The 26,515-nt window shown below is 42.4% G+C and overlaps 1 protein-coding gene across 2 annotated transcripts; it reads left to right on the top strand.

The window, feature by feature from the left end:
- The first annotated feature begins 559 nt into the window (after positions 1-559).
- Positions 560-25,160, top strand: Fbxw2 (F-box and WD repeat domain containing 2). 2 transcript variants are annotated; one of them, XM_038335961.2, is made up of 8 exons: positions 560-612; positions 714-822; positions 5,875-6,384; positions 14,637-14,831; positions 16,828-16,961; positions 19,946-20,032; positions 21,071-21,240; positions 24,493-25,160. In XM_038335961.2, exons 3-8 carry the CDS (start codon positions 5,895-5,897, stop codon positions 24,779-24,781), a joined length of 1,365 nt encoding a protein of 454 aa, XP_038191889.1. In that variant the 5' UTR covers positions 560-612; positions 714-822; positions 5,875-5,894; the 3' UTR covers positions 24,782-25,160. The 2 variants fall into 2 exon arrangements, with proteins under 2 accessions (XP_038191889.1, XP_038191888.1); XM_038335960.2 differs by lacking the exons at positions 560-612; positions 714-822 and adding an exon at positions 863-1,096.
- The last annotated feature ends 1,355 nt before the right edge of the window (positions 25,161-26,515 follow it).

Raw genomic sequence — 26,515 nt, 5'->3', positions numbered from 1 at the left:
CCTAAGGCATGGTACTTAAAACTTAAAATGTAACTTTGACTCTCACAAAGTAACTTAAGCGTTACAGAGAAGGGCCATCTCTGTGGTTGAGTAATCACGGTTTGGGCAGAGTGCTTCGTGTTTTGTTTCCACAGCCTTCGCCTCTTTCCGCATAGTTTGCCTAGTAGTTTATGCTGTCTTTCTCCCACGACTAGATGTAGACCTCGCGCCGATAGGTATTTGTTCATCTGTGCCAGAACCATGTTTGGGATGTATCAAGTGTTAATGGGTTGTTTGAATTTAGATACAACTCAATTGGGAGCCTTAACCCCCTCTCCCCGGTGAAAAACTACCCCTAGCGGTGAAAAACAATCTGGAAAGTCGCCTTGAAACGAAGCTTTTGACCAGGATCACTAGGTGTAAGCGCAGACAGGTGGTACCGGCTGTATCCCGCCCCTCTCCCCAGCCCGGGCCATTCTTTTCCACCTTCCCGGTGGGCAGCGGACGGAAGTACCGGCGCTTCCGCCCGGCGCTGGCGCTGGGTGCCGGAGGGACGCGCGGAGATGACGCAAGCAGCACCGGAAGCCGCTCCCCTGTGAGGCTGCGGACCTGGAGCAGCGGCCGCAGGTCCAGGTCTGTGTTCGCTATGGGCCGGGCCGGGCTGGGCAGGGATCCTGGGCGTCGGCGGCGTTGCTGACCCGCTGCCTCGGCCTGTCTTCTCCCTCTCCCCGCAGGCGCCATGGCTGCGGAGCGGACCCGGCCGCTGCGACGCTCTGGTGGCCCGAGCGCGCCTAGTCGGTGTGAGCCCGGCGCGAGGTCCCGGGCCCCGGGGCGCTCGCTCAGGTCAGTGCCGCGCGGAACACGGCTCCGGGAGCAAGGGACCGAGGGAGTCACGAGCGGGCTGAGGGATTCGGAGTTCATTTTAAAGACAGGAAAATTAGATCTAAGTTCCTGCCTTCTGGTGCCTCGGTTTCTCTAGCTGCGAAATGAGTTAACACTGATGCCCCAAGGCTACCAGTTTGATGAAAGATGAAGTGTGGACAGGTGGTTTGTAAAATACAGAACGTTGTAGAGCGTGTAGGAAGGCACCGTGCTTGTGGGTATGCTTTGAAAACAGGTGTGTATTTGGGATGCTACTTTTTTTTTTAAAGGCCGAAATAACTGTATTCATACAGTTATTTAGTAACAGTAACTGCATTTATTGAAGGCTTATAATGTGCCAGATACGCGCAGAACGCTTTATCCTGTTTAATCCTCACAAACCCTTGTAGGTAAAGCAGTACCAGGCTACAGTTTACAAGTGAGAAAATGTGCTTGAAATACATGAGATGATTGGCCCATGGTTACCCAACAAACGAGATTTCAGAGCCCATGTTTTATAAACATTATGTGAAGTTTTTCAAGGTGGCTGAGGCATGGAAATTGTGAACTGGAGTACAGCCTAGGCTGCATTTCAAAAGCCTGTCTCAAAAAACAAACAAGAAAATAAAAACAAAATTTTCTAAATCTCACAAGCAACAAGAGGAAAAAATTTAAAAATAATGTATCCATATGGTTTTAAATACAAATGATGTATGGTTAAAAGGGATTTTATCCCTATTCCTTGTCTTCCTAGTTCTCTCTGGAAGTAACCTGTTTAGTCAGTTTCCTGAATATTCACAAAATATTTTTGTGTGCACATACGCACATTTTCAAAACATGATTCTTTGTTTTTCTTAGTTTCTTGAGACAGGGTCTCTCTGCATAGCTCTGGCTGTACTGGAACTCACTATGTAGACCAGGCTGGCCTCAGAGATCCTCCTGTCTCTGTCTCTGAGTGCTGTGATTAAAGATGTGTGCCACCATGCCTGGCCTGCCTCTGTGCTTAACTGGTTGTACTTGGTAGGAAAAGGGGGGCAAGGAGATAACCTTTTGAAGAACAACAAGTATCTACCTTGTATTCTTTAAAGAAAAATTGTGTGTGCGCGTGCGCGCACGACAGAGAACTTTATGGTGTCTGTTTTCTCCTTCCAACTTTACGTGGTGTCTTTGTTTTTTACTGCTGTGAAGAGACACCATGACAACTCTTATAAATAAAAATATTTAGTTGAGGGGGCTCATTACGGTTTCAGAGATTTGGTCCATTACAATGGGCATGGCAGGGTGCTGGCAGATAGGGTGCTGGAGTAGCTAGGAGTCCTACATCTTGGAGGCAACAGGAAGTCAACTGTCACACGGAGGGCAGCTTGAGCAAAAAAGATCTTAAAGACTGCACCCACAGTGACACACTTTCTCCAACAAGGTCACACCTTCTAATAGTGTCCCTCCCTTTGGGGGTCATTTTCTTTCAAACCAACACTTGGCTTTTGGGGATCAGGTCATTAGGCTTTGCAGCAAGCACTTTTACCACTGAGTCTTCTCATGGACTTCTCTTTTACTCTTTACCTGCACAGGTTATGGCAGAGCAGATGGAGGGAAAACATACTCAAACTTTGCACCCACAATGCTTTGCCTGTAAAATGATGCGGGGGTAGAAGTTTTTGCCTTGGGAGGGTGGAGACTGGGTAACATTGAGCTGCTGCTTCCTATGTATCTCTGGGAGAGCCTCTCCACCTCTTGGGCCATAGCCTTTGCTAATAAGGGCAGTAGTACTTACATTTTAAAGGATCCATGTTAAAAAATCAAATGTGGTATTCACAGGCACTGCTTTAGCCCTTAAGGCCAACATACACCAAACTCAGGCTCCCATCTCCCAGTTTAGGAATGCTTTCTGATACTTTACATTTTCAGAGCCTTGTGATTGTTTCTGTTACGGGCTGGAGAACAAGTTATATGTTTGCATTGAGAAGGGTGAGAGGAGCAAGATAGTGAGGGGTGTGTGTAGAGAGAAGCGAGCACCTAGGAAGCAGCACTTCAAGTCAGTAACTGCCTTTCTTTATGGAATTAGATGCCTGGGAAGCTCAAGTCCTTGAGTTTTTCTTCAAGGTATGAAGAAAACCGTGATGAGATTACAGGACTGAAAATGATGCTATGCTGGTAGTCACGTCCATTACAGCCTCAGCACTACTCAAAGGCATCCGCCAGGCGTTTAGTGCTGGGACTCAAGGGACTTGATGGACATGTCTTACCTCACCTCTGATCCTCACATTGCTGAAGTTGAGTATTCCCATGATCACATAGGAGGTGGCTGAATCAGCTAAAAAAAAATTGACTAGTCGGTCTAGCTCTTTCATTTATCCCAGCTTGCTTCTGTACCCAGTGGTCCCGACTCCACACTAATGGGAAAGACCATTCTGGAGTTGGCTATTCCACTGTTGGAAGGAATGCTGTTGAGTTGAGATCCTGTTTCCTGAGGCTTCCCCCTGAACCTTTGCTGCCAGTTTCTAGAGGTTCTAAGAACAAGTTCAGTTTAGACCTGTGGCTTTAAGAAAGTCCCTCCAAAATTACTTGGTTCTTGTATTATGCTCTGAACAGTCAAATGATTTTAGACAGGCTTTGTGGCACACACCTGTCATTCTTGTCCTTAGCGGGCAGGGGCTCAGTGAAAAAGAAACTGAAAATCCGATGTTCAATAGCTCAGGTGCCTGTGGAAACAAATGCTTTGTCTTGTCAATAGTTATTCTTAAAAGTGGGATTCTGGATGTGTTATAGAGGGATTATGTTAGGGATCAGACAGGAAGCTTATTTTTTGAGATGAGTTGATGAAGTCATGTGAACTGTTCTTTCAGCGGATGAAGAACTGGGTCTCTCATATAAATGGGTGCATCCTTTAGTTCCAGACTCCTGACTTTGAGTAGTCTTCAGAAGCCCAAGCAGTTAGGCTGGAGAGAACTGATTGAAATGTTCCGTTGCTTCTACTAAGACGACTTTGTGTCTGACGTGGTCTTGCCAAATTAGGTGCTGGGAACTTGGTTTTTGCTCACTTTCCGTGGCAGAGTTGGAAGAAAGCTGGCTTTGTATAGCTCTAATCTAGGTAACAAGTCAGGAAAGAAATTTATTTTCTTCCAGATTGAACTTTTAAATTTTTTTTAATCAGATGACAATCTTATAAGTAATCGGAAGAACCCCCCCTCCCCTCAAAAAAGCCGTGGCACTGTCTGAACATAATAAAAATCAAACTAAGTTCCCATGAACCTGTTACCCAATATTAACTTCTATCAGTACAGAGCAAATCATTTTTATTGGCATTTTTTTCTTTTCCATTAGTTTAATTCTCAATGTTAATTTTTTATTTACTTATCTTTTTTTCAAGATAGGGTTCCTCTGTATGGTCCTGGCTGTCCTAGACAGTCTTTATAGACCTTTATAGGTCAGACTGGCCTTAAGTCACAGAGATTGCCTGCCTCTGCCTCCTGAGTTTGGGGATTAAAGCACACACACACACACACTTAACCCTCATTATAAAGAATGAGTTGACACACCTGTTGATGCTGAGCCTTTGTCCAGTTAGCCCTGGAAGGTTGTTACTTTCCCAGAGGTAAAATGCTATAATCAGATACACGTAGTATCTAGAGATCTTATGACCAAGTTAGGATTCTTAGGTTTTTCTCCTCCTCCTTCTCCAGTGGCTCTTACAGTTCAGGCTAGGTTGAACTAACTACATAGCCAAAGATAGCCTTGAACCTTCACTTCTCCCAACCTCACCTGTGTGCTGGGATTATAGGCGTGCCAACTGCTGTGCTGATCTTTTTGTTTTTGGGGGGAGTGGGTGGGGGGTGGTTTTTAGGCTTTTGTTTGTTTGTTTAAGACAGGGTTTCTCTGTGTAGCCCTGGCTGTCCAGGAATTTACTCCTTAGACTAGGCTGACCTTGAACTCAGAGATCTGCCTACCTCTGCTGGGATTAAAAGCACACGCTAGCACAGCTCAGCTGCTATGCTGATCTTGAAAGCACAGGCCTCTGTCTGTTCTGCCATTTCACTAGCTTTGGAGCCACAGTGATTAACTTAGCTTCTTGCGCCTGTAGTTTCATTTGTAAAGTGAAGTCACATGTTTTCTGTGAGTGTCCAGATGATTATTTTTGGCTTTGTATATCTGAACTGTGGTATTGCTATATTGCCCAGGCTGGTCTCCAACTTCACAATCCTCTTAGGGCAGCCTCTGAGTGCTAGTATTATATACACATTCCACTATGCCCAGCACTATGGGAATTATTAATTTGCTTTTTCTTGTAGGCTCCAAGAGCCCTCATGGCTCTCTAAGGAACATGATAGAGACTTGTGACTAGCTTATGTAAGGCTTCTAAAAGCAAATTGTGTACAGCCTTTAGTAATCCATGTTCTACAGACAGTGCTGTAAGGGGGATGGCACACCAAAATGCAAAGCTTACTACACATTTATTTTTCTTCTTCACATCTTTTTGCTTCAACATCTACTGTAAAACTAAGCCGTTAGTCTTATAATTTTGGGTGGCAGATCAGGTTGTGCCCAGCATAACTAATGCATAGGTCACAGCTCCATAGATTTGCTTTGTGTATTTTAGTTACATCCTGATGCTGTTCTTGTGACTTTATTTCCCCAAATACAGTTTATTTAGTAAGGAGTCTAGTGAGGAAGCAACTTTGTGATGGATCAGATGGAGGGTTGTGTGCAGAGTAGAAGACACTCTTATGAATGTTCTGTGAATCTTTATGGGAACAATGCATGTGGCATGTATTAGACTTTAAAAGGAGCAAGTCACACACTGACATAAGTTCCTCTGACATATTTACTATTTCACGATTTGTAAAAAATATGTTTTCTTAGATGCATTTCCTTTTGTGTGCATGAAAACATTCAGTGTAGTTTATTAACTGTAAAGTAACTAAGCATAAAATTGTAATGCCATTTTTACACTAATTTTTAATACTTCGTTTATTAGCAGTCTTGCTTGACCAGTCTTTTTGAACAGAACTAATACAATATTTTGATGTGCCACAGGTAAATATTTCCATAACCTTATGGAGAGAAAGGACTTTGAGACATGGCTTGATAACATTTCTGTTACATTTCTTTCTCTGACGGACTTGCAGAAAAATGAAACTCTGGACCACCTGATTAGTCTGAGTGGGGCAGTCCAGCTCAGGCACCTCTCCAATAACCTAGAGACCCTCCTCAAGCGGGACTTCCTCAAACTCCTTCCCCTGGAGCTCAGTTTTTATTTGATAAAATGGCTCGATCCTCAGACTTTACTCACATGCTGCCTGGTCTCTAAGCAGTGGAATAAGGTGATAAGTGCCTGCACAGAGGTGTGGCAGACTGCCTGTAAGAATCTGGGCTGGCAGATAGATGATTCTGTTCAGGACGCATTGCACTGGAAGAAGGTTTACTTGAAGGCTATCTTGAGGATGAAGCAACTGGAGGACCACGAAGCCTTTGAGACCTCATCATTAATTGGACACAGTGCCAGAGTGTATGCACTTTACTACAGAGATGGACTTCTCTGCACAGGTAAGGACCTGGGCGAGTCGCCGGGGAGGGGAAGCAGTGTTCCTCTCTCTACCAACTTACAAGGACTGATTCTTGTAAGCTCCCCCTGAGAAGATCCAGTGTTGCCTATACGGGATATTTGTCACGGCACATTCCTCTGGGGAAGAGTCATTTTTCTAAGGGTTTGTGAGAAAAGCTTCAGATTTTTTCCCCCCCAAGGTTTTTCTGTCTAGTCCTGACTGTCCTGAAACTCACTCTGTAGACCAGGCTGGCCTCAAACTCACTGAGATCTGCCTGCCTCTGCCTCCCAAGTGCTGGGATTAAAAGCATGCTCCACCGCAGCCCGGCCAGATATTCTTTTGTATAATGTGAATCAGAAAGGTGTAGGTTACTTCTTACACTTTTCCTCTGTTTGTTAATTTTGTTTCTTATTTTAATCATTTAAACACTTTTTTTTTTACATTTAGCAAGAACATTTTGAATGGATTATTTAACCTGTGTTTATTTCCTTGCCTTTAAAATGATGGGAAGAGACAAATTCCTTCCTTGGTCTAAAGTCCTGAAACCCTAAGAATTGGATGCTGAAAGTCTGGACATAGAAGCAGAGACAGCTGTTTTTTAAACTAGGCATTTAAGTGACTGTTTGACACACCGTTCTGTACAGTTCACAAAGAATGATCTACCATAGCTGTACTTTCAGTTTTGAATGGGTTTATTGTCTGTTAGAGACTAAATAGCAATCAGTAGAACAACCATCAGACTGAACACTTCAGACATCTAGCAGAGATGACTGGGAGAACAAACACAAGATAACACTATCAAGTTGGAGGCTTACAAACCTCAAGCAGAAATCAACTGGTGAAGTCAGCCAACTCCACCCCCGGGCAGCCAGCTGACTTTACCAAGTGAAAGAGTCCTACAGAGTAAGACTTCCAAATTAAATAGCAGCAGGTGACATCATCAGATTGGGTGCTAACAGCATTCCTAAGAAACTAACGGGAGGTTGAGATAGTCCTTTATATTCCCAGTAGTCTTCTCTTCTCAGACAAGCTTCCCTGACTGAACACCTGCGTTACCATGCCACTGCATTTTTATATTATGGGATAAACAGTAGTAATCTTGGTTGGAAATAACGTACCTTCTAGCTTTTTTGAAGGTTTTGAAGGATGTGGTTTTTTTTTTTTTTTTTTAAGATTTATTTATTTATTATGTGTACAGCATTCTCAGTATTTTGTCTGCATGTATGCCTGCAGGCCAGAAGAGGGCACCAGATCTCATTACAGATGGCTGTGAGCCACCATATGGTTGCTGGGAATCGAACTCAAGACCTTTAGGAAGAGCAGGCAGAGTGCTCTTAACCACTGAGCCATCTCTCCAGCCCAGAATGTGGTGTTTTTAAAACCCTTAGCTGCTTCCTGTTTTTTTCTTCTCCCAGTTACAGAGCCAGGGGTCAACTCGTTCTTGGACAAAGTTCCTTGGAAAACACTTGAAATAAACATCTGCTGGATGTCATAGTTGCTTTTTTTTGGCTGTGATAAGACACTATGGCCAAATCACTTTATAAGAGAAAGCATTTAATTTGGGGTTTATGAATCCAAAGTCTATGACGGTGGCCATGAGCACAGCAGCAGGGAGGTAGGCAGGAATGGTTCTGGAGCAGTAGCTAAGAATATGAAGCAGAGAAAGCTGAGAATGGCATGGGCATTCGAAGCCTCAAAGCTCACCCCCAGTGACATAATTCTTCCAACAAGACCACACCTAAGCCAGGCGTGGTCACTCAGGAGGAAGAGGTAGGTGGATTTCTGTGAGTTTGAGGCCAGACTGGTCTACAAGAACGAGTGCCAGGATAGGTTCCAAAACGACACAAAGAAACCCATTCTTCCCAAACAATGCCACCAACTGGGGACCAAATATTCAATCATATGAGCCTGTGGGGGCCATTCTCATTCAAACTGCCACACTGGAGTATGGGACAGGAGAGCCCTCACGGAGTGTACTTTTAACAAGCTTAAAGCACATGACAATGTACCTATATATTATATATACAACCGTTAAAGTTTTAAATTTTATGTTACTATAGAATTATAATGGATGTAACATATATAGAATTACAATTGGCTCTGATGTGTGTCCACATTTAGGCAATGTAATTCCTTCTTGGCTGTTTGTAAAATGGTTCTAGGAGTCGTTTGTTTGTTTACAGATTTATTTACATGAGTGTTTTATCTGCGTGTATGCCTGCACACCAGAAGAAGGTATCAGATCTCATGGGATTAAATTATAGACAATTGTGTACCACCATGTGGGTGCTGAGAATTGAACTCAGGATCTCTAGAAGTCAATGCTCCTAACAACTAAGCCATCTTTTAAGTCCCCCAAATTTTTTTTTTTTTTTTTTTGGTTTTTCGAGACAGGGTTTCTTCTGTAGCTTTTGGAGACTGTCCCGGAACTAGCTCTTGTAGCCCAGGTTGGCCTCGAACTCACAGAGATCCGCCTGCCTCTGCCTCCCGAGTGCTGGGATTAAAGGCGTGCGCCACCACCGCCCGGCTCCAAATTTTTTATTTTTTAATTATGTATTTATGCATGTGTCTGAGTTTGGATTTGTACATATTAAGTGCATGTTCCAGCAGAGGCAAGAAGTGGTCACCAAACTAGGGTCCTCTGCAAGAGCCCTGTCTTCAGCCCAGTTCTGGTTCTTACCAGCAGTCTTAGTGCCTGTACACGTACCTGTGTACAGATAACCACATTCACTGCTCAATCCAGAACATTTTAACAATATTCCTGAGTGCCAAAACGATATGACTTTCATTTTTGATAAGCATTAGTTGTTCCTTTGTGTAAATACATCATGTAGCTGTTTCCATGTTGGTATATATTCAGGTTTTTGTTTCATGACTTCGTTTGCATCCCCTTCCCCTGCTTGGATTATTTACTCTGTGACAGAGGCTGGAGTAGAATTACCAGTTCCACAAGTGTGACTGATGCTCTGCTTACTGTCTGCACGTGTGCTGAATTGCTGCTGTGCCCACAGCAGGTGCAAATAATCTGTTTATTAGTTAAGAAGTAACCTCTCAAGATTATTTTTAAATTGCATTTCTATATAAAGCACATATTTTCCCATGTGGTGACTTAGTCTCTGAAATGCCAGGCACTTTTTCAGTTTAATTAGTCATTTGATTATGGTATTTCATGGTTTGGCTTGTCACCCTGAACTTGCTTTATGCTTTCTATTTTCCCTGTAAGTCTGATTATTGGAACATTATCATCCATTTTTCTGTGCTTTGATGTCCTTTGTAGTTGTAATACTTTCCAATTGTATAAAGGCTGTAGCCTCTTTTTTTTTTTTTTTTATTTAAGATATGGTATTGAAGCCGGGCAGTGGTGGCACACGCCTTTAATCCCAGCACTTGGGAGGCAAAAGTAGGTAGATCTTCGTGAGTTCAAGGCCAATCTGGCCTACAGAGTAAGTTCCAGGGCAGGCTCCAAAGAAACCCTGTCTTGAAAAAAAAAAAAGCTATGGTATTGACTAGGTGTTCCATACTTAAATATTGGCAGTGGGCTCACTGTCTTCACAATCCCATTTCTTTCTTTTTTGGTTTTTTGAGACATGATCTTCCTGAGTACCCCTGGCTGTCTGGAACTTGCTATGTTGACCAGATTGGCCTCAAACTCACAGAGATCTCCCAGCCTTTCTTTTTTTTTTTATTTTATGGGTGTTTTGCCTGTGTGTGTCTATGCGCCATGTGCATGCTTGGTAGAGGCCAGAAGAGGGCATCGATTTCCCTGGAACTAGAGTTATTGATAGTTTGTAAGCCACCATCTGGGTGCTGGAAATAGATCTCATATTCTCTGCAAGAGCGGCCAATGCTAACCGATAAGCCATCTCAAGCCTTGACTCTAACTTTAAAAAAAGGTTACTCTGTGAGTGTGAGTGCACGCATGTGCTATTTTTAAGCTGGGTCTTGATTTTTTAGCCTGTGCTGTCCTGAAGCTTAGTACATAATATAGCTGGTCTCCAACTTGTAGCAATATTCTTTCTGAGTTTGGGGATTACAGGCATTCACAATTATACTCCTCTTCATCGTTTCTTTTCGTACAGTAAAAGTTCAGTTATGGGCTGGGGAGATGGTGAGTGGTCAGAGCACTTACCATGCAAGTAGAAAGACTGGACTTGGGATGCCCAGAACCCACGAAGATACTAGGTGTGTGTGGCAGCCCAATGTGATTCCAGCTTCCTGAGCAGAGACAGGGAATCCCTGAGACATGCTGGTTGTATTAGTCATATGGTAAGCCCTAGGTTTGACTGAGAGACTCTGCCTTATAAGGAATAAAGATGGGAGTGGTAGAGAAAGATTCTGGACATTGTCCCAAGGTCTCCACATGCAAACATACATACACATACACACCCATACATGTAAGAAAGAGAAGGAAAAAAACTCATTTATTTGTTGAAAAAATAAATGGAAAGTAATCCTCAAATCCTTTAGCTACTTGTTAATATTTGTTAGTGGACCCAAATCTGTATTTTTGTCTTCAGTGCTGGCGATTAGAAATCCAGGGTCTGTGCATGCTAGGCCAGTATTCCACCACTAAGCCATGCTCAGCTCCCAAACCCTGTATTTTAAGATTAGTTTCTAGGGGCTGGAGAGATGGCTCAAAGGTTAAGAACACAGACTACTTTTGCAGAGGTCTGGAGTTCAATCCCCAGCAACCAAGCACATGGTGGCTCACAACCATCTATAATGAGATCTGGTGCCCTCTTCTGACCTGCAGACATAACATGCAGACAGAATACTGCATATATAATAAATAAATAAATCTTTTTTAAAAAAGGGGACTGGAGAGATGGCTCAGTGGTTAAAAAAAAAGATTGATTTCTAAATCGGTATATATTATTTTTATTATAATTCACCAGTTTTGCATTTAAAAATTACATCATGCTTTTGAAATTGATCTAAAGTGTTAATTGAAATTTCTAATGGCAGCATGCTTGAGACTTCACAGGTAAGAGAAATAAGTTAGAGAATTATAGATGTGTTTCTGTTATTGTGTCTCTTTTTAAGAATTATTATTTTTGACAGGAGGTGGTGGCACATGCCTGTAATCCCAGCACTCAAGAGGCAGAGGCAGGCAGTCTCTGAGTTCAAAGCCAGTGTGGTCTACAGAGCAGGTTCCAGGATAGCCAGGGGTACTCAGAGAAAAGCTGTCTTAAAAACAGACAAACAAACAGAAAGGGCTTGTTTGGTATGTCCCAGGCATACCAAGTCAGACCAAAAATAAAAAAAGAATTTTTATGTTTATTTGTGTATGGGGGGGGGGACCTGGAGAGGTCAAAAATAGGTATAGGATCCCCTGAGCTTCCTGTCCCACCCCTCACTTCCTTATTTATTTGTTTGTTTCTTTTTAAAAAGATTTCATTCATTTATTATATATATATAGTGTTCTGACTGCAGGCCAAGGCACCAGATCTCATTATTGATGGTTGTGAGCCACCATGTGGTTGCTGGGAATTGAACTCAGGACCTCTGCAGCCCATAATTTGTTTCTCAAGAACTTTAATTTTCACTTGGGTGAATAGTGGGATCCTGAACTTGGAAGTGAGATAGCATTACCAACAAGAGTGATGGCCAGTGCTAACGATTGGCCTGGTCTGCATGGAGATGATTCTCCCTCTTTTCTGCAGTTTATTTCTGAAATGATGAGAGAGGAACCTAGTGTACTTTGTGACATCAATAGACAATGTGAGAGCCACGTGGGAGAAGCAGGGCAGTTCCTTTGCCCAGAGGGTACACACGCTCCATCAGGAAGATGACTTAATGTAGGTGAAAGTCTCCTGAGGACTGTGCCAAGTCGCAGTGCTTGCCTTTCCAGAGAGCAGTTTCTGCTCCACTGCAGTCTGTTTCTACCATGTAGGATTCACTGGTCAGATCTGACTTTGCAAGAGAAGCTTCAAGTCTAGATTTTTGTGAAATGTGCTTATTATTTTTCAGTATTAATCTTTATCTGGATTTTAGAATATTGTGGCTAGGTCATGTTCAGCCTGTGGTAACCTCTGGATTGAGTGAGAAAACCATGGAGCCAGCTCCCCAGCCCTTAAAATGGGAAATACCAGAATTAAAAGACTTGGGATGTAAAAGAACAAAGTGTGTCCTTTGGATACCTTGTTACATGTTAAAGTAGTAACACTTTTGACAAACAGAATTAAATAAAATACACTTCCAAAGTTAACCTTTGGAAACAAAATTATATGCTGTTTCTATTGGGCATACTGTTGCCAACCTCTGCTTCTCAATAATGTTACTAATGGTGGAGAATTGCCTGACAACCTTTTTAATTCCACATCTCTAAACTAGAATGCTTTAGCTTCCTGTTTGTGTGGGGCTTCTCTTTGTATGCTCATTTCTTAATTTTCTGTGGTGTTGGGGTAGAACTCATAACCTTGCACCTCTACCATTGAGCTGTGTTCTCAGCGCACTGTGTATTCAATAATGATCCCTTGGTGATCTTAAAAGTCTCCACCCTAGTGGCTGGAGAGATGGCTCAGAGTTGAAAAGCACTGACTGTTCTTCCAGAGGTCCTGAGTTCAATTCCCAGCAAAAGTCTCCATCCAGAAGTGTCCATCGCAAACCACTAGCAAACCCTGCCTCTTATTTTATAGAGAGGAAAACAGAGACCTAAATAGCCAGCTGACGGGAAAGGCAGCCTTCGTTTCAGTGTCCTTGGAGTCTGTCCACATGGAAGTCTTGCCCACAGTCTTTTACAAGTGATGGTTATTTAGCCATCCTCCAAAACTCTGGCTCTTGACTAAAGGTGGATTTTCCTCCATTAGGATTTTTTTTTTAATGTGTAGAGTGTATGTTTATGCCACATGTGTGCTTAGTGCCCTCAGAAGTCAGATAAAGGTGTCAAATCCCTTAAAACTGGAGTTACAGATGGTTGTGAGCCACCATGTGGGTGCTGGGAATTGAACCCAGGTCCTTTGCAAGGATAGTATTTGCTCTGAACCTTGGAGCCATCTCTCCAGCCCATGAGGGTGGGGGATTTTGTGGCTGGTTTTGTTTAAACATTTTTCAGCTTTTGAAAACCAACTTGTTGGAGCTTTCCTAGAATACAATGTCCTAGTCAAAATAACTATTTAGTGTTTCTCAAAATGTCTTTTGTTGAGCCTCTAAAAGTAAAGTTTGAGACAAAATTTAATAATTAGAATTGCAGACTTAATAAAAACTCAGTCCTGAATCACCATCATGATTAGCATAACTTTTCCTCAGAGGCCATGCTGTGTCCCATGTGACTTGGGGCTAGGATCCCTGAAGAAAGAACACACACACATACAGTGAAGCTGGGATCGGGTGGGGTTCTCCAACCACAGTAACCCAGACCCTTCTGTGTGTTTATTAGGTACAGCACAGTAGGAGGGTTCCTTGGTCTCAGTAGGAGGTGTCTTAGGCAGCCAGTCTCTGTAAACAGCTGGGAGGAGGAAGCTGCAGTTCTCAATCTCTGTACATATTGGTCAGTAGTTTGTAAACACTCATACTTCCAAGGACAGCTTTGCCATCCCTTTTAGCCTGTTTAACCGTTTTACCAATTTACCGTGGGCCAACTGGTCTTGGAGTTGACAGACCTTACATATTCATTCAGAAGTTTACACACTCAGGGCTTCCTCCACTCCTTACAGGTAGAAATGATACCAACTTTTCCCTCCAGATTTAAGCTGTCTGTGAGCTGATATGAATGTTTGAGGGTCATTTATCCCTAGTATTCATTGAAGTGCCTTGACATCTAAAGATGGCTCAAGAAATTACCAGCTAGCTTATGTAAAAGCTACCCAGTGACCTGAGGTTCATCTTTATCCCATTTTTGAATGGACTCTGCTTTCCTAGTCGACAGTCCTTATTTATTCAGGATTGTTGGGCAGTGAGTGAACAGGCATTCAAGTGTAAACATGCAGCCATAGGTAAGACAAACACTAAAGTCAATCTGAAACCTCTGCTAGCCAGACAAAGGAAATGTTACAAATAGAAAGAAATGTTGCAAATAGAAGCATAAAGAGGTGCCTTAGTCTAATATCCTACAGCCCAGAAGATTACGGGAAAAGATAAGCTTGCTTTCTGTCCTAGTATACTTAATGCCATTTTGAAGCCCAACAAATCACATTATTCTGTCTATGCTTTGGTTTTCTTAGCCTTAAAGCAGAAGAAGCACTCCAGAGGGGACTGATTGTCCTTCTTTAAGGTGTCTAGGTCACACTAACCTTCCTGGTTTTTCTCTTCAAGGGTCAGATGACTTGTCTGCAAAGCTGTGGGATGTAAGCACAGGACAGTGTGTTTACGGCATCCAGACCCACACTTGTGCAGCTGTGAAGTTCGATGAACAGAAGCTTGTGACAGGCTCCTTTGACAACACCGTGGCCTGCTGGGAATGGAGTTCTGGAGCCAGGACACAGCATTTCCGGGGACACACGGGGGCGGGTGGGTTCTTCTTTTTTGAGGGTCTTTACAATTACTTTAGCCATAAGTTTTTTATTTTTTCTTACTTGCTTTAACCTGTGGTTTTCTCTTCTTTACTACTGTAGCTATTTCCCTACATTTGGAATGATTTACACATTTTGTTTTTTCTAAGCCTTCAAAACTCTTTTATGACCCTATATACTAGGAATAGTTGTCCTTCTCTCCCAGATTGTTTCTTTCTGCACAGTCGCTTACATTTGCTTTCAGTGGATTCCACCCTGCACACCCAGATATTCAGACCACTCTATTTATTCAAAGCTGAAAAACCCTTGGGCAGTAGTTCACGGATTGTATCTACACAGAAGTACATCCAGTTAGTACTTGGCCGCTAAGTGAGTAAAACAAGTAACATCCTGGGACTAACATGAAAGAAATTTCTGTTCTGGATTGTCCTATCTACACACGTAGTCATAGTGACTACTTTACCTCCTACTCTAAGCTCCATTGGTCAGGGATTCGGCTTAGCTTGTTTACTTTGATAGCCTAAGTTCCTTATGTTGTACACCTGGTGTTAATATTTCTTTAAACCTAGCTCTTCTGCTACTAAACAGAAGACTATTCAACTATCCTTATATGTTTTTTTTTTTTTAAATTTTAATCTACTCTCATTTATTTGTTTTAGAAGTCAATGGTCTATAGCTGGGTGTGATGGCACACGCCTTTAAGAGGCAGGTAGATCTCTGTGTTTTGGGCCAGTCAGGGCTACACAATGAAACACTGTCTCAAAAAACAAACAAGAAGTCTATAGTTTAATATGGATCCCATCCATTAAACAGAGTGATACTACACAGGATAGGGATACCACAGCTTCTAGCGATTTCATTCCTTACCAGTTTTGGAGGTCCTGCTCTAAAAATGTTCTGCTATTTCTTGACACTGCTGTGGCTGTTAATCCATGCTTTTCTTGTCCCCTCTGCCTGGAGTGTTGCTTATTTTCTTAATAAGCTATATGCATTCTTCTTGTCCCATCTCCAGTATTCGTCTTCTGAAGTCCTCTCTGGTAGAGTAGTCATCATCTCCAGGGCTGCTCTAGCAAGAGGTAACCTCTTGAAAAAAACAACTTGTCTCTCACAGTTTCTTGAAGGAAGGGCCAGTGTCTTCATCCCTAGGTTACCAATGTCCTTTGAGTTTAGTAGACATTTAAAAACAAATACTGAAGCTGGGCGGTGGTGGCACAGCCTTTAATCCCAGCACTCAGGAGGCAGAGGCAGGCGGATCTCTGTTTGAGGCCAGCCTGGTCTACAGAGTGAGTTCAGGACAGGCTCCATCGCTACTGAGAAACGCTGTCTTGAAAAAAAATACTGAAAATACTGAATATTCACTGCATGTCCTGAACTAATGTAGTTGCTAGGTGTACAACTTGAAGAAATTTAGAAATTGTTGACCAAGTCTGACCTTTGAGATCCTTGTTTCTCTCTGCCCTGGCCTTTCTGGAGCCCAAGTATTCTGCAGCTTATTTTCTTCACACTGCAATTTTTTTTTTTTTTTAAAAAAAGATTTACCCTTTAATTATACATAGAGTTCTACCTGCATGTATGCCTGCAATGCAGGCCAGAAGAGGGCACCAGAAAACATGTAAGCCATAAAGTGGTTGCTGGGAATTGAACTCATGACCTCCTGAAGAACAGCCAGTGCTCTTAACCTTTGAGCCATTTCTCTAGTCACCACACTGTGGATCTTAAAAGGGCTGCCATCATTCCATCACACTGAAGCTGACACAAACAGAAAAGAGTGTGTTAGTTGCAGGTTTTCTTATCCTTAGGATAAACTATAATAGTAATAACAGTTTTGAAATAGATTCTTTGTATCATAAAGCTGCTGGTTGAATAACTCAATTCTTAATGTGCTCTGGTTAGGAAGTTACCTATTTGGAGAGCCAGGAGAATAAATGTTATTGTTTTTATAAAGATCCCTTGACAGTGAAGTGTTTTCACTCTGACTGTGTTGTGTGCACTAGTGTTCAGTGTGGACTACAGTGATGAACTGGATATTTTGGTGAGTGGCTCTGCGGACTTCGCTGTGAAAGTGTGGGCTTTATCTGCTGGGACATGCTTGAACACACTCACTGGACATACTGAATGGGTCACCAAGGTAGGAAGACCGGGGGATGTCCTTTGTATCTGGCTCCTCGCTGGTGGGGAATGGAGGATGATAGATAGACCTTTCATATATTGTAGATGAATCATAGCAGAATAGATGCACTCACAGAGCATGGTGGTTAAGATACCTTCCTTGATTCAGAACTGTAATTTTCATTTTGGAAAGTGTTAGGATAGTAGTAGCACACACCTTTAATCTCAGCACTCAGGCACAGGCAGGCAGATCTCTGAGTTTGTGGCCAGCTTAGTTTACAGAGAGTTTCAGAACAGCCAGGGCAGCACAGAGAAACCCTGTCTCAAACACCATCCCCAACAAAAAAAGAAGTGCAGTGCTTGTAAAATGTGAGATAGGGAGGAGCTGGGTGTTGCTCGGTGGTAGAACCACGTCCAAGAGCCTATGATCAAGCACCATTATAACAAAAAAATAAAGAGAATAAAAGAAGAAAAATGAGTCTTTAACAGAATATTGTGGTGTTCTCATTTTCAAAACAAAATTGTTTTGAATGCAGTATTAATGGAATACTTGTTGTGCAGACACACACTTCTTGAGCTTGTTATACTCTTTTCCAGGAGGCTGAGGATGTAGGAGCAAACAAAATAAACCTTGGCCTGATCTGATGGATTTTAATGTAATAAAAATGGTTACTATGGGGGCTGGAGAGATGGCTCAGCAGTTAAGAGCATTGCCTGCTCTTCCAGAGGTCCTGAGTTCAATTCCCAGCAACCACATGGTGGCTCACAACCATCTGTAATGAGGTCTGGTGCCCTCTTCTGGCCTGCAGGCATACACACAGAATATTGTATACATAATAAATAAATATTTTTTAAAAAGAAATGGTTGCTGTGTAGCAAATTCACAAAAAGTGCTGTTTAATTGTAAATTAGTTCTGTGAAGGAGAAGTGTAGTGCAGTGTAAGAAAATCTAGGGAGTAATTAGGAAAAGCTTTTTGAGACAGACCAAAAGGTGGCTAGTTGATGGCTGTGGAAAGAGCAGGGTGTGGTTTACATATGCATGGGCTCAGGGACAGGAAAGCACCCGAAGAAGGCCAGTGCAGCCATGCTGCAGAGGCCAGAGCTGGCCTCACGAAGCGGTTGTGGGCCAGAGTAAGGTTGGTAGATACCAGAAGTGTATTGAGAAAGCTATTGAAAGTTAAGATTTAAGGTCTGCTGTGATTTATGTATGAGAAACAATTTGAATGTGGAAAGCTGATAGATAATAGATACATACACATGGCTATGAGATGCCTAGTTGGGGTTAGTCTAAGCAAAAGACGCAATGGCTTGGATTTGTGTGGCAATGCATGAAGGATCTATCTTTAATATAAAGTTACCTACAGTTATTCATTATAGGTTAGAAAGAAGAGAGACTCAGAAATGCCTGCCAGGTTTTAGATTGGGTGGGCAATCTAAAATTTTCCCTGAATAGGTAAAAGTAAAGATAGGGAAGTTTGTGAGAAGATAGGGAACCACTGGACACATTGACTTATCAAACAGTAAAGTTGTATGTCATAGGCAGCCCTAGTGGGCTCAGGATGATGCCTATGATGTGGGCAAGTTCCTCCCTTTATGACTTGGACTCTTTTTTTTTTTTTCTGGTTTTTCGAGACAGGGTTTCCCTGTAGTTTCTAGAGCCTGTCCTGGAACTAGCTCTTGTAGGCCAGGCTCGCCTCGAACTCACGGAGATCCGCCTGCCTCTGCCTCCCGAGTGTATGACTTGGACTCTTGTCATTCGCTGTTGAGCAGAGGTGCCTGATGTGTGCTAACAGATCTTCAGGTCTCACTGCACCCATAGCTCAGACTTCTGAATGGTTCTGCTGATCTAGTTAAAGATTCCTAGGACCTAACAGTAGCAGGAGAACTTTGCCTTTTCCTGTAACTATTATTTGTATGGTTCTATTTCATCTTCACTACTATTTATATGAAGTAAGGTCATAGGTATTTTATCTCCTATCTTAAAAACGAGTAACTGAGAAACAGTAAGTCTGGTATAGCACATTGGTAGCGTGCTCACTTAGCATGTAGGAGGCTCTGGGTTCAGTCTCCAGCACTAAGGAGCAGCACACGGGCTGCTGTTTTCTCCAGGGCCATGGTTAGCAGATCTCTGTGGCAGATTGCAGGGTCTTAGTCTAAGCCTGGTGCTTTTCCTTTGTGTGCACATGCTTCTGAAAACAAACCATGTCTGTCTACATCTGTGTGCAGTTCATGTTCCTTGTTTATTTGTTCAATTTTAAGAACTGAGTTGTTTTAGGTAGCCCTGGTTGACATGGACTCACTATATAGACCATGCTGGCCTTGTTTTCACAGAGATCTGCATGTGCTGGGATTAAGGGCATGCACTACCACTCTTGGCTCCTTACATTTAAGTTACCTGGGGGGGGCGGGGGGCGTGCACACACACGCATATTAAAAGCAGTGATAATAAAGAGAATGCAGTATCGAGGGTCAAATTGGAGCCTTGTGTATGATAGGCATGCAATTCACTACTGAGCTACATCCCAAATGTGCACTTTACAATCTTAAAAATTAATCCTGATGTTAGCACTTCCAAATTTAAAAAAATAACAGTAACTGCTTCCAACACTAGACATTGCAATACAGCCAGTAACAGAATCTGGTTGTAGTAAAAAACTGTTAAGAATTAACCTAATAATGAGTTCCACATATTTTCTAGCATAGCATATCAAGCTCATTTTTTTATCTTAAAGATTTATTTACTATGTTTACAATGTTCTGCCTGCATGTGTTCCTGCAGGCCAGAAGTTGGCACCAGATCTTATTATAAGTGGTTGTGAACCACCATGTGGTTGCTGGGACCTGAACTCATGACCTCTGGAAGAACAGTCAGAGCTCTTAACCACTGAGCCACCTCTCCAGCCCCTCAAGCTCATTTTCATATTTTAATTTAAAAACAATATAAAACTAGCATAGGAACAGAGTGGTAAGTTCTCTGTATAATACAGATGCTTATGCTTATAGGTGGTTTTGCAGAAGTGTAAAGTCAAGTCTGTCTTGCACAGCCCTGGAGACTACATCCTCTTAAGTGCAGACAAATATGAGATTAAGGTAAGTCTTCTTCCTCTGTAATTTCTCTCACCAAAGGGGGGAAAATAGCATATAAGGAAAACTAAAAAGGTATGACAAAAGCTAGGCACGGTGACACACACCTTTAGTCACAGTACTGGGAAGGCAGAAGCAGGTGGATCTCTGAGTTCAAGGCCAGCCTGGTCTACAGAGTGAGTTCCAGGTCAGCCAGGGCTACACAGAGAATCCCTGTCTTGGGGATGGGGGGTGGGAGGGAATCTCTGGGACTTGCTAACTTGCTAATGTAGCCAAATTGATGAACTGCAGTTCTGTGAGAGACCTCGTCTCAAAAATAGGGTGTAAAGTGATTGAGGATGACACCAACATCAACTCCTGGCTTCTTCATGAACTCATACCTATGTTACACACACTGATGAGTGTACACGCAAAGGAGAAAGCACTAAAAAATGTTCCGTTCCACATACTTAGTGGTTTTTGTTTGATTTTATATTTTGAGAGGCTCAGTCATGTAGCCCAGACTGATCTCACATTTGCAGTCAGCCCTCTAAGCACTAAGACTTCTCTCTTAAGGCTCCTACCTTCCTCAGTTCTTAGTTCTAAACTACGAAAAGAAACATTGATTTATTTCACAATTTACCAAGTATTTACAAGACACGTGTTTTTTGAGACAGGGTATCTGTAGCCCTGACTGTCCTGGTACTTACTCTGTAGACCCGGCTGGCCTCGAACTCAGAGACCTGCCCGCCTCTGTTTCTTAAGTATTGGGATTAAAGGTGTGCATCACCACTGCCCAGCTGACACTCCATTTCCTTGCATTTTTAAACCACCTTTGTGGTAGGCACTATCTTCATTCAGAGAGGTTAACTATTTGACCTAAAATCACAGAAAATCAGGACTTAAACTTGTGGCTCTTGACTAACACAGGAGTCTTGACCCTGTATTTTCTTTGTGTCTGTTAGCAGGTGCCACTTTTTTTTCTTTGAGCCATGTTATATAAATACTAGCTTTTTTTTATTAGTATGATCAATCATCTTCCCCTTTTTTTTTCTTTTTTGGTAGATTTGGCCAATTGGGAGAGAAATCAACTGTAAGTGCTTAAAGACCTTGTCCGTCTCTGAAGATAGAAGTATCTGTCTGCAGCCAAGACTTCATTTTGATGGAAAATACATTGTCTGCAGTTCAGCGCTTGGTCTGTACCAGTGGGACTTTGCCAGTTATGATATTCTCAGGTAATGTTTCCTTGGCCCATGTGCTGTGCCTCTAAAAGTCTGTATAGTTCAGTGGTGTAAAGAGAAGATCTGAGTGTGCTCGTCAGTGTCTTCTTTTGGAAAGTACATCAGTTAACAGCAGGGTTGTATACACTGCATTCAGGCAAATGTTTTAGAAGCACGTGAAAAAGTGTCATCTGCTGAGATCTAAAGATCAAGGTTCTAATCCCTCCCTTACTCTGAATCATGAGCCCCTTCTTCCCTTTCAGGAATCAAAACCTTATTCTGGAAAATGGGAGATGTAGATGAGAAGACCTCTTTCAGGTCTAATATTTTAAGTTCGACTTCATCATCAGTTGAACTTACGTACTGTTATTTGGTCCTGACTCCCAGTGGAGTCTAGTCAGTAAGTGGCCTTCTGTTGAGATTCACTTCATTCCAAAGACATAAGAGTTTCAATGGCAATTTTGTGCCCCACTGAATACTGTTGACCCCTTCCTTAGAACTGAAAGGGTTTTTGGGGGGGTTTTGTTTTTTAAAGGTTTATTTATATATGTATAGTGTTCTGTCTGCATGTATGCCTGCAGGCCAGAAGAGGGCACCAAATCTCATTACAGATGGTGGTGACCCACCATGTGGTTGCTGGGAATTGAACTCAGGACCTCTGGAAGAGCGGCCAGTGCTCTTAACCTCTGAGCCATCTCTCCAACTCTGGAACTGGAAGTTTGTTAACATATTTGAGTGCTGTATGATAAATTGGAGAATTTACTTGCCAGCACTCGGGAGGCAGAAGCAGGCGGATCTCTGTGAGTTCGAGACCAGCCTGGTCTACAAGAGCTAGTTCCAGGACAGGCTCCAAAGCTACAGAGAAACCCTGTCTTGAAAAAACCAAAAAAAAAAAAAAAGTCTTGAATTTAGGCACCAAAGTCATAGGCTCTTTGGCACCTCTTTTTTTTTTTAAAAAAAATATTTACTTATTTATTATGTATACAATATTCTGTCTGTGTGTATGCCTGCAGGCCAGAAGAGGGCACCAGACCCCATTACAGATGGTTGTGAGCCACCAATGTGGTTGCTGGGAATTGAACTCAGGACCTTTGGAAGAGCAGGCAATGCTCTTAACCTCTAAGCCATCTATCTCTCCAGCCCTCTTTGGCACCTCTTATGTCAAAGATCTGTATCCTCTCCTATGATCTGTGGTTTCTGTCTAAATTCCTCAATTTTGTGCCTCAGGTTTTTTATTTAGAAATAAACCTAGTATAGGAGCTGAAAATATTTATTATTAGAGCTGAAAATATTTATTATTAATAACTCAGAAGCCCTTCATTAAGGATTGTTTGAATTTGTGTAGTCTCTTGTATTGCACACCTGTTAATAATTCAGTTAGTACTGTGTAGCATAGTTCAGGAAACAATAGAATAAAAAATGGAATAGAAAAAAACTGGCTCTGGCTCCCGAGTCTCAGCTACAGCCTCATTTGCATCTGAATCAGAATAATTAGTTAGGTTTCAGAGCTGTCAGAATCACTTCTAGGGTAATCATGCTTTGAGAAAAGGATAAAAGCAGCCTAAAAGTGTAAGGGCCCTATAGTCTACATCTCCTAGTCCAGCATTCATCCAGCCACGGCTGTGTTATCCAGATAGCAGGCATAAGCCAAGGGCACCAAAACTAAGAAGGAAACTGAAAGAACTTGAGCCATAGGTGCTGTAATCTTGTAACTTGAGAGGTGTAGCAGAAGAATCTGGAGTTCAGAGTAATCCTGAGCTAAATAGTGAAGTTGAAGGTCAGCTATATGAATACTTGTCTCAAAAACAAAAAAATCAGTGAGATCTGAGTGAGTAAAGGCACTTGCTACCAACCTGACCCTGTGAGTTTGATTCCCAGAACCCAGAATGTGGAAGAAAGTTGTCCTCTGACCTACACACACACACACACACACACACACACACACACACACACACGCCATTGTTTCAGTGCTTCCTACCCAGAATCCTGAAAGTTCAATTGATGTTCTAGAGTTTGGGCATACTAGCTTCAAGTAATGAACCTGAATGATTGTTTGCTGGTAGGAAGTGCTAGGTTTAAAGTTAAAAGCAGACAATTCTGTCTCTGCCTTTTTCCACCTCCAAATACAAATAAAGAAAATCTTTTTGAAATCCCAGCACAAATCCTGTAGCCATGGTTCCTAGAACCTTTCTAGTCTTGAAGCTAACAAGACAAACAAACAAAAAGAACACAAATGGCAGCATGTTGTGCACTTTAGGTGGAGAATGGCTTGACCAGCCCAGGACCCAAACTGCCAGTAGGGATTCCTGTTTGCACATCTGAAGAGGTCAGAATTGGGCCCTGCATCAGCATGACAAGTCCTGTATTCTATTCTCCAACATTGTATTTTAATTTTGAAACTAACTCTTCACAACCTAGTTTCCACAGACATTCAGCTTTGAAATGATGGTTCACCACCCTCCCACCCTGCTTCCTTTTGGTCTTTTATATGAATTTTCTACTTTTCTGTTCTTTGTGCCACGGCTTTATTTGTTACAAGGTATTTATTGAACACTTACCTGTGAGTCAGGCATTCTGAAATACACAGGGAAGCAGCAGAAACATTAAACCAAAGTCAGGAAAATAACTGACCAAGAAGAGGGAAGACCAACATGCAATAGCTAATTACATGGCTTGGTACTCAGTGGTAGACATCTGTCTAGTTTGTCTGAGGCTTTGGGGGCTTAATTCCCAATACCATAAAACAAACTAATAAGATACAATTTTTCTTTCATTTTTTATTATACACAAAAATATCATTGACCAGATGGAGTATTTACCTTAAATAGATATATGCTGTTTTTGAATATTCCATTTGGTTTTTTTTCCCCCATTTTCAGTCCAGGTTATAGTCTGTGTTCTGGTCTAGTTTTCACACCAAGGACCAGCAGTTTTTGACTGTTTCACTACTCTCATAGAATATTATACTGGTAGGTTGGTTTTTTTTGTCCTGTTCCCCGCCCTACACACACACACACACACACACACACACCCAACAAGGTTTCTCTGTGTAGCCCTTGGCTGTTGTAGAACTCACTCTGTAGATCAGCTTGGTCTTGAACTCAAGAGATCTGTCTCCCTCTGCCTGGGATTAAAGGCGTCCACCACCATTCCCAGTTCACAGTTTCCTTATCAAAAAAAAATCTTACTAGCTCTAAAGTTGCTTAGGAGTTTGATCTACAGCAAAGCTGCCTTCTGTTTCATGATTCTGAACTCTCCTCCTTGTAGGGTCATCAAGACACCTGAGGTAGCAAACTTAGCCTTGCTTGGCTTTGGAGATGTCTTTGCCCTGCTGTTTGACAACCACTACCTGTACATCATGGATTTGAGGACAGAGAGCCTAATTAGCCGCTGGCCTCTGCCGGAGTACAGAAAATCAAAGAGAGGCTCCAGCTTCCTGGCAGGCGAAGCATCCTGGCTGAATGGACTGGATGGGCACAACGACACGGGCTTAGTTTTTGCCACCAGCATGCCTGACCACAGTATTCACCTGGTCTTGTGGAAGGAGCACGGCTGACTCCTAGAGCTACCACCGCTGACTGACTTTGGGTGCCAGGGCTGCGGGTTTTGGGTGCAACGTCTGTGGCAGCCAACTGCATGAACCAAAGTTCTCACCTAAAGGTATCATCGCGCAGTGCACAATCATTTATCTCTGTTTGCCAGGGCTGGGGCGGGAGGGCTTGTCTTACTGACTACACCGCAGCATGCTAATGAGGTACACATTGACTTACTTCATTTGTACTTAGTTACATTGGTCAGTATAAGAGGTTGCATTTTTGGATTTATCTTTGAGTGGAATATGGAGTAAAGACAGTTAAATGATTCATTAACCTGCTAAATGATTGCCTATGAAATCACATGGAGTCTGTTATTAAAGCTTTCTCCCATAGCCTTTGTTTGAAATTGAAGCAAAGGTGCTATGATATTGTTAGAGCAACTTTCCTCACATGAGGCTTGAATTTTACAAGAGCCCTTGTTAAAAGACCCGAGTCCTGAGACATTCATTAACTTTCTACCAGGCACTGTTCTACAAAATTTCTAGTGCAGATCCGAGTCTGATGGTTGACAGTTTCAGTCTCATTGTAAACCACTGTTCTTGGCAGAGGCAGGATTGGCTATTGTTAAGATGTGAGGGTTTTCTGAACTTTTCGTTTACATGTGGAGAAAGCTGGTCTGCTCCTAGCTGGTGACACAGAGATAAACTGGGATAGTAAGAGCCTGGAGCTGAAAGATTATGTCGGTCATGTGCTTTCTCTAGCCCAGTTTCCTGAGGTGTGTGGTCAGGTGTTCAGCTAAGATTCCTCCCAGGCTTAAATATACACATGTACACACATGAATAAGCAAGTGTACATGTGTATAAATATATACATGTACACACATAAACATCTATTTTGAGATAGAACTATACTAGAGGGGCTGGAGAGAGATGACTGAGCAGTTAAGAGCACTGGCTGTGCCAGGCGGCAGTGGTGCATGCCTTTAATTCCAGCACTCGAGAGGCAGAGAGAGGCGGACCTCTGTAAATTCAAGGCCAGTCTGGTCTATAAGAGCTATTTCCAGGACAGCCAGGGCTGTTACACAGAGAAACCCTGTCTTGAAAAATTTAAAAAAGCACTCACTGCTGCTCTTCCCAAGTACCCGGGTTAGTTCAGCACCCACATGGAAGCTCACAGCTATCTAGCTCCACGGTTGTAGTCACAGCTTTAGTTCCAAGGGGTCTGACACCTCATACATGCAGACAAAACACCAATGCACATTAGAAGAAAACAAAGGTTGACAGCACAAACAGATGAATCTGATAAAACTATTTCCAGAACAGGGGAGGAAAAAACTTACTAGATACCCCCCACACACACAATTTCCTAGTCAACAACTAACTTCTGTATAGGCTGGAGAAGTGACTCAAGGGTTAAGGGCACATACTGCTCTTGCAGAGTTCCATTTCCAGCACAATGTGTCAGATCTAATGCTAGTGCCTCTGGCCTCTGAAGGTGTATGTGTGTGTGTACACACACACACACACACACACACACACACAGTGGATATAAGTTCAAGATCAGCCTGGTCTACAGAGTGAATTCCAGGATAGCCAGGGCTACACAGAGAAATCTTGTTTCAATAAACCAAAATAAAATAAAATTTAAAAGCACACAACAGGAGCTGGAGTGGCTTAGCAATTAAAAGAGCTTAATGCTCTTGCAAGACTCAGGTTTGATCCCCAGCACCCACATCAGATAGCTCATACCACCTA

The sequence above is a fragment of the Arvicola amphibius genome, chromosome 7, assembly GCF_903992535.2.
Source record: "Arvicola amphibius chromosome 7, mArvAmp1.2, whole genome shotgun sequence".
In the NCBI taxonomy this organism is placed as follows: Eukaryota; Metazoa; Chordata; class Mammalia; order Rodentia; family Cricetidae; genus Arvicola; species Arvicola amphibius.
Note: the sequence above shows the minus strand (reverse complement) of the source record. Positions and strands in the feature narration are given on the sequence as shown.

Coding starts and splice junctions, on each gene's coding strand:
- Fbxw2 (XM_038335960.2), top strand. CDS start 1,009: ATGAAGTGTGGACAGGTGGTTTGTAAAATACAGAACGTTGTAGAGCGT. Junction 1,097..5,874: donor TGGGTATGCTTTGAAAACAG/GTGTGTATTTGG, acceptor GATGTGCCACAG/GTAAATATTTCCATAACCTT. Junction 14,832..16,827: donor CCGGGGACACACGGGGGCGG/GTGGGTTCTTCT, acceptor TGTGTGCACTAG/TGTTCAGTGTGGACTACAGT.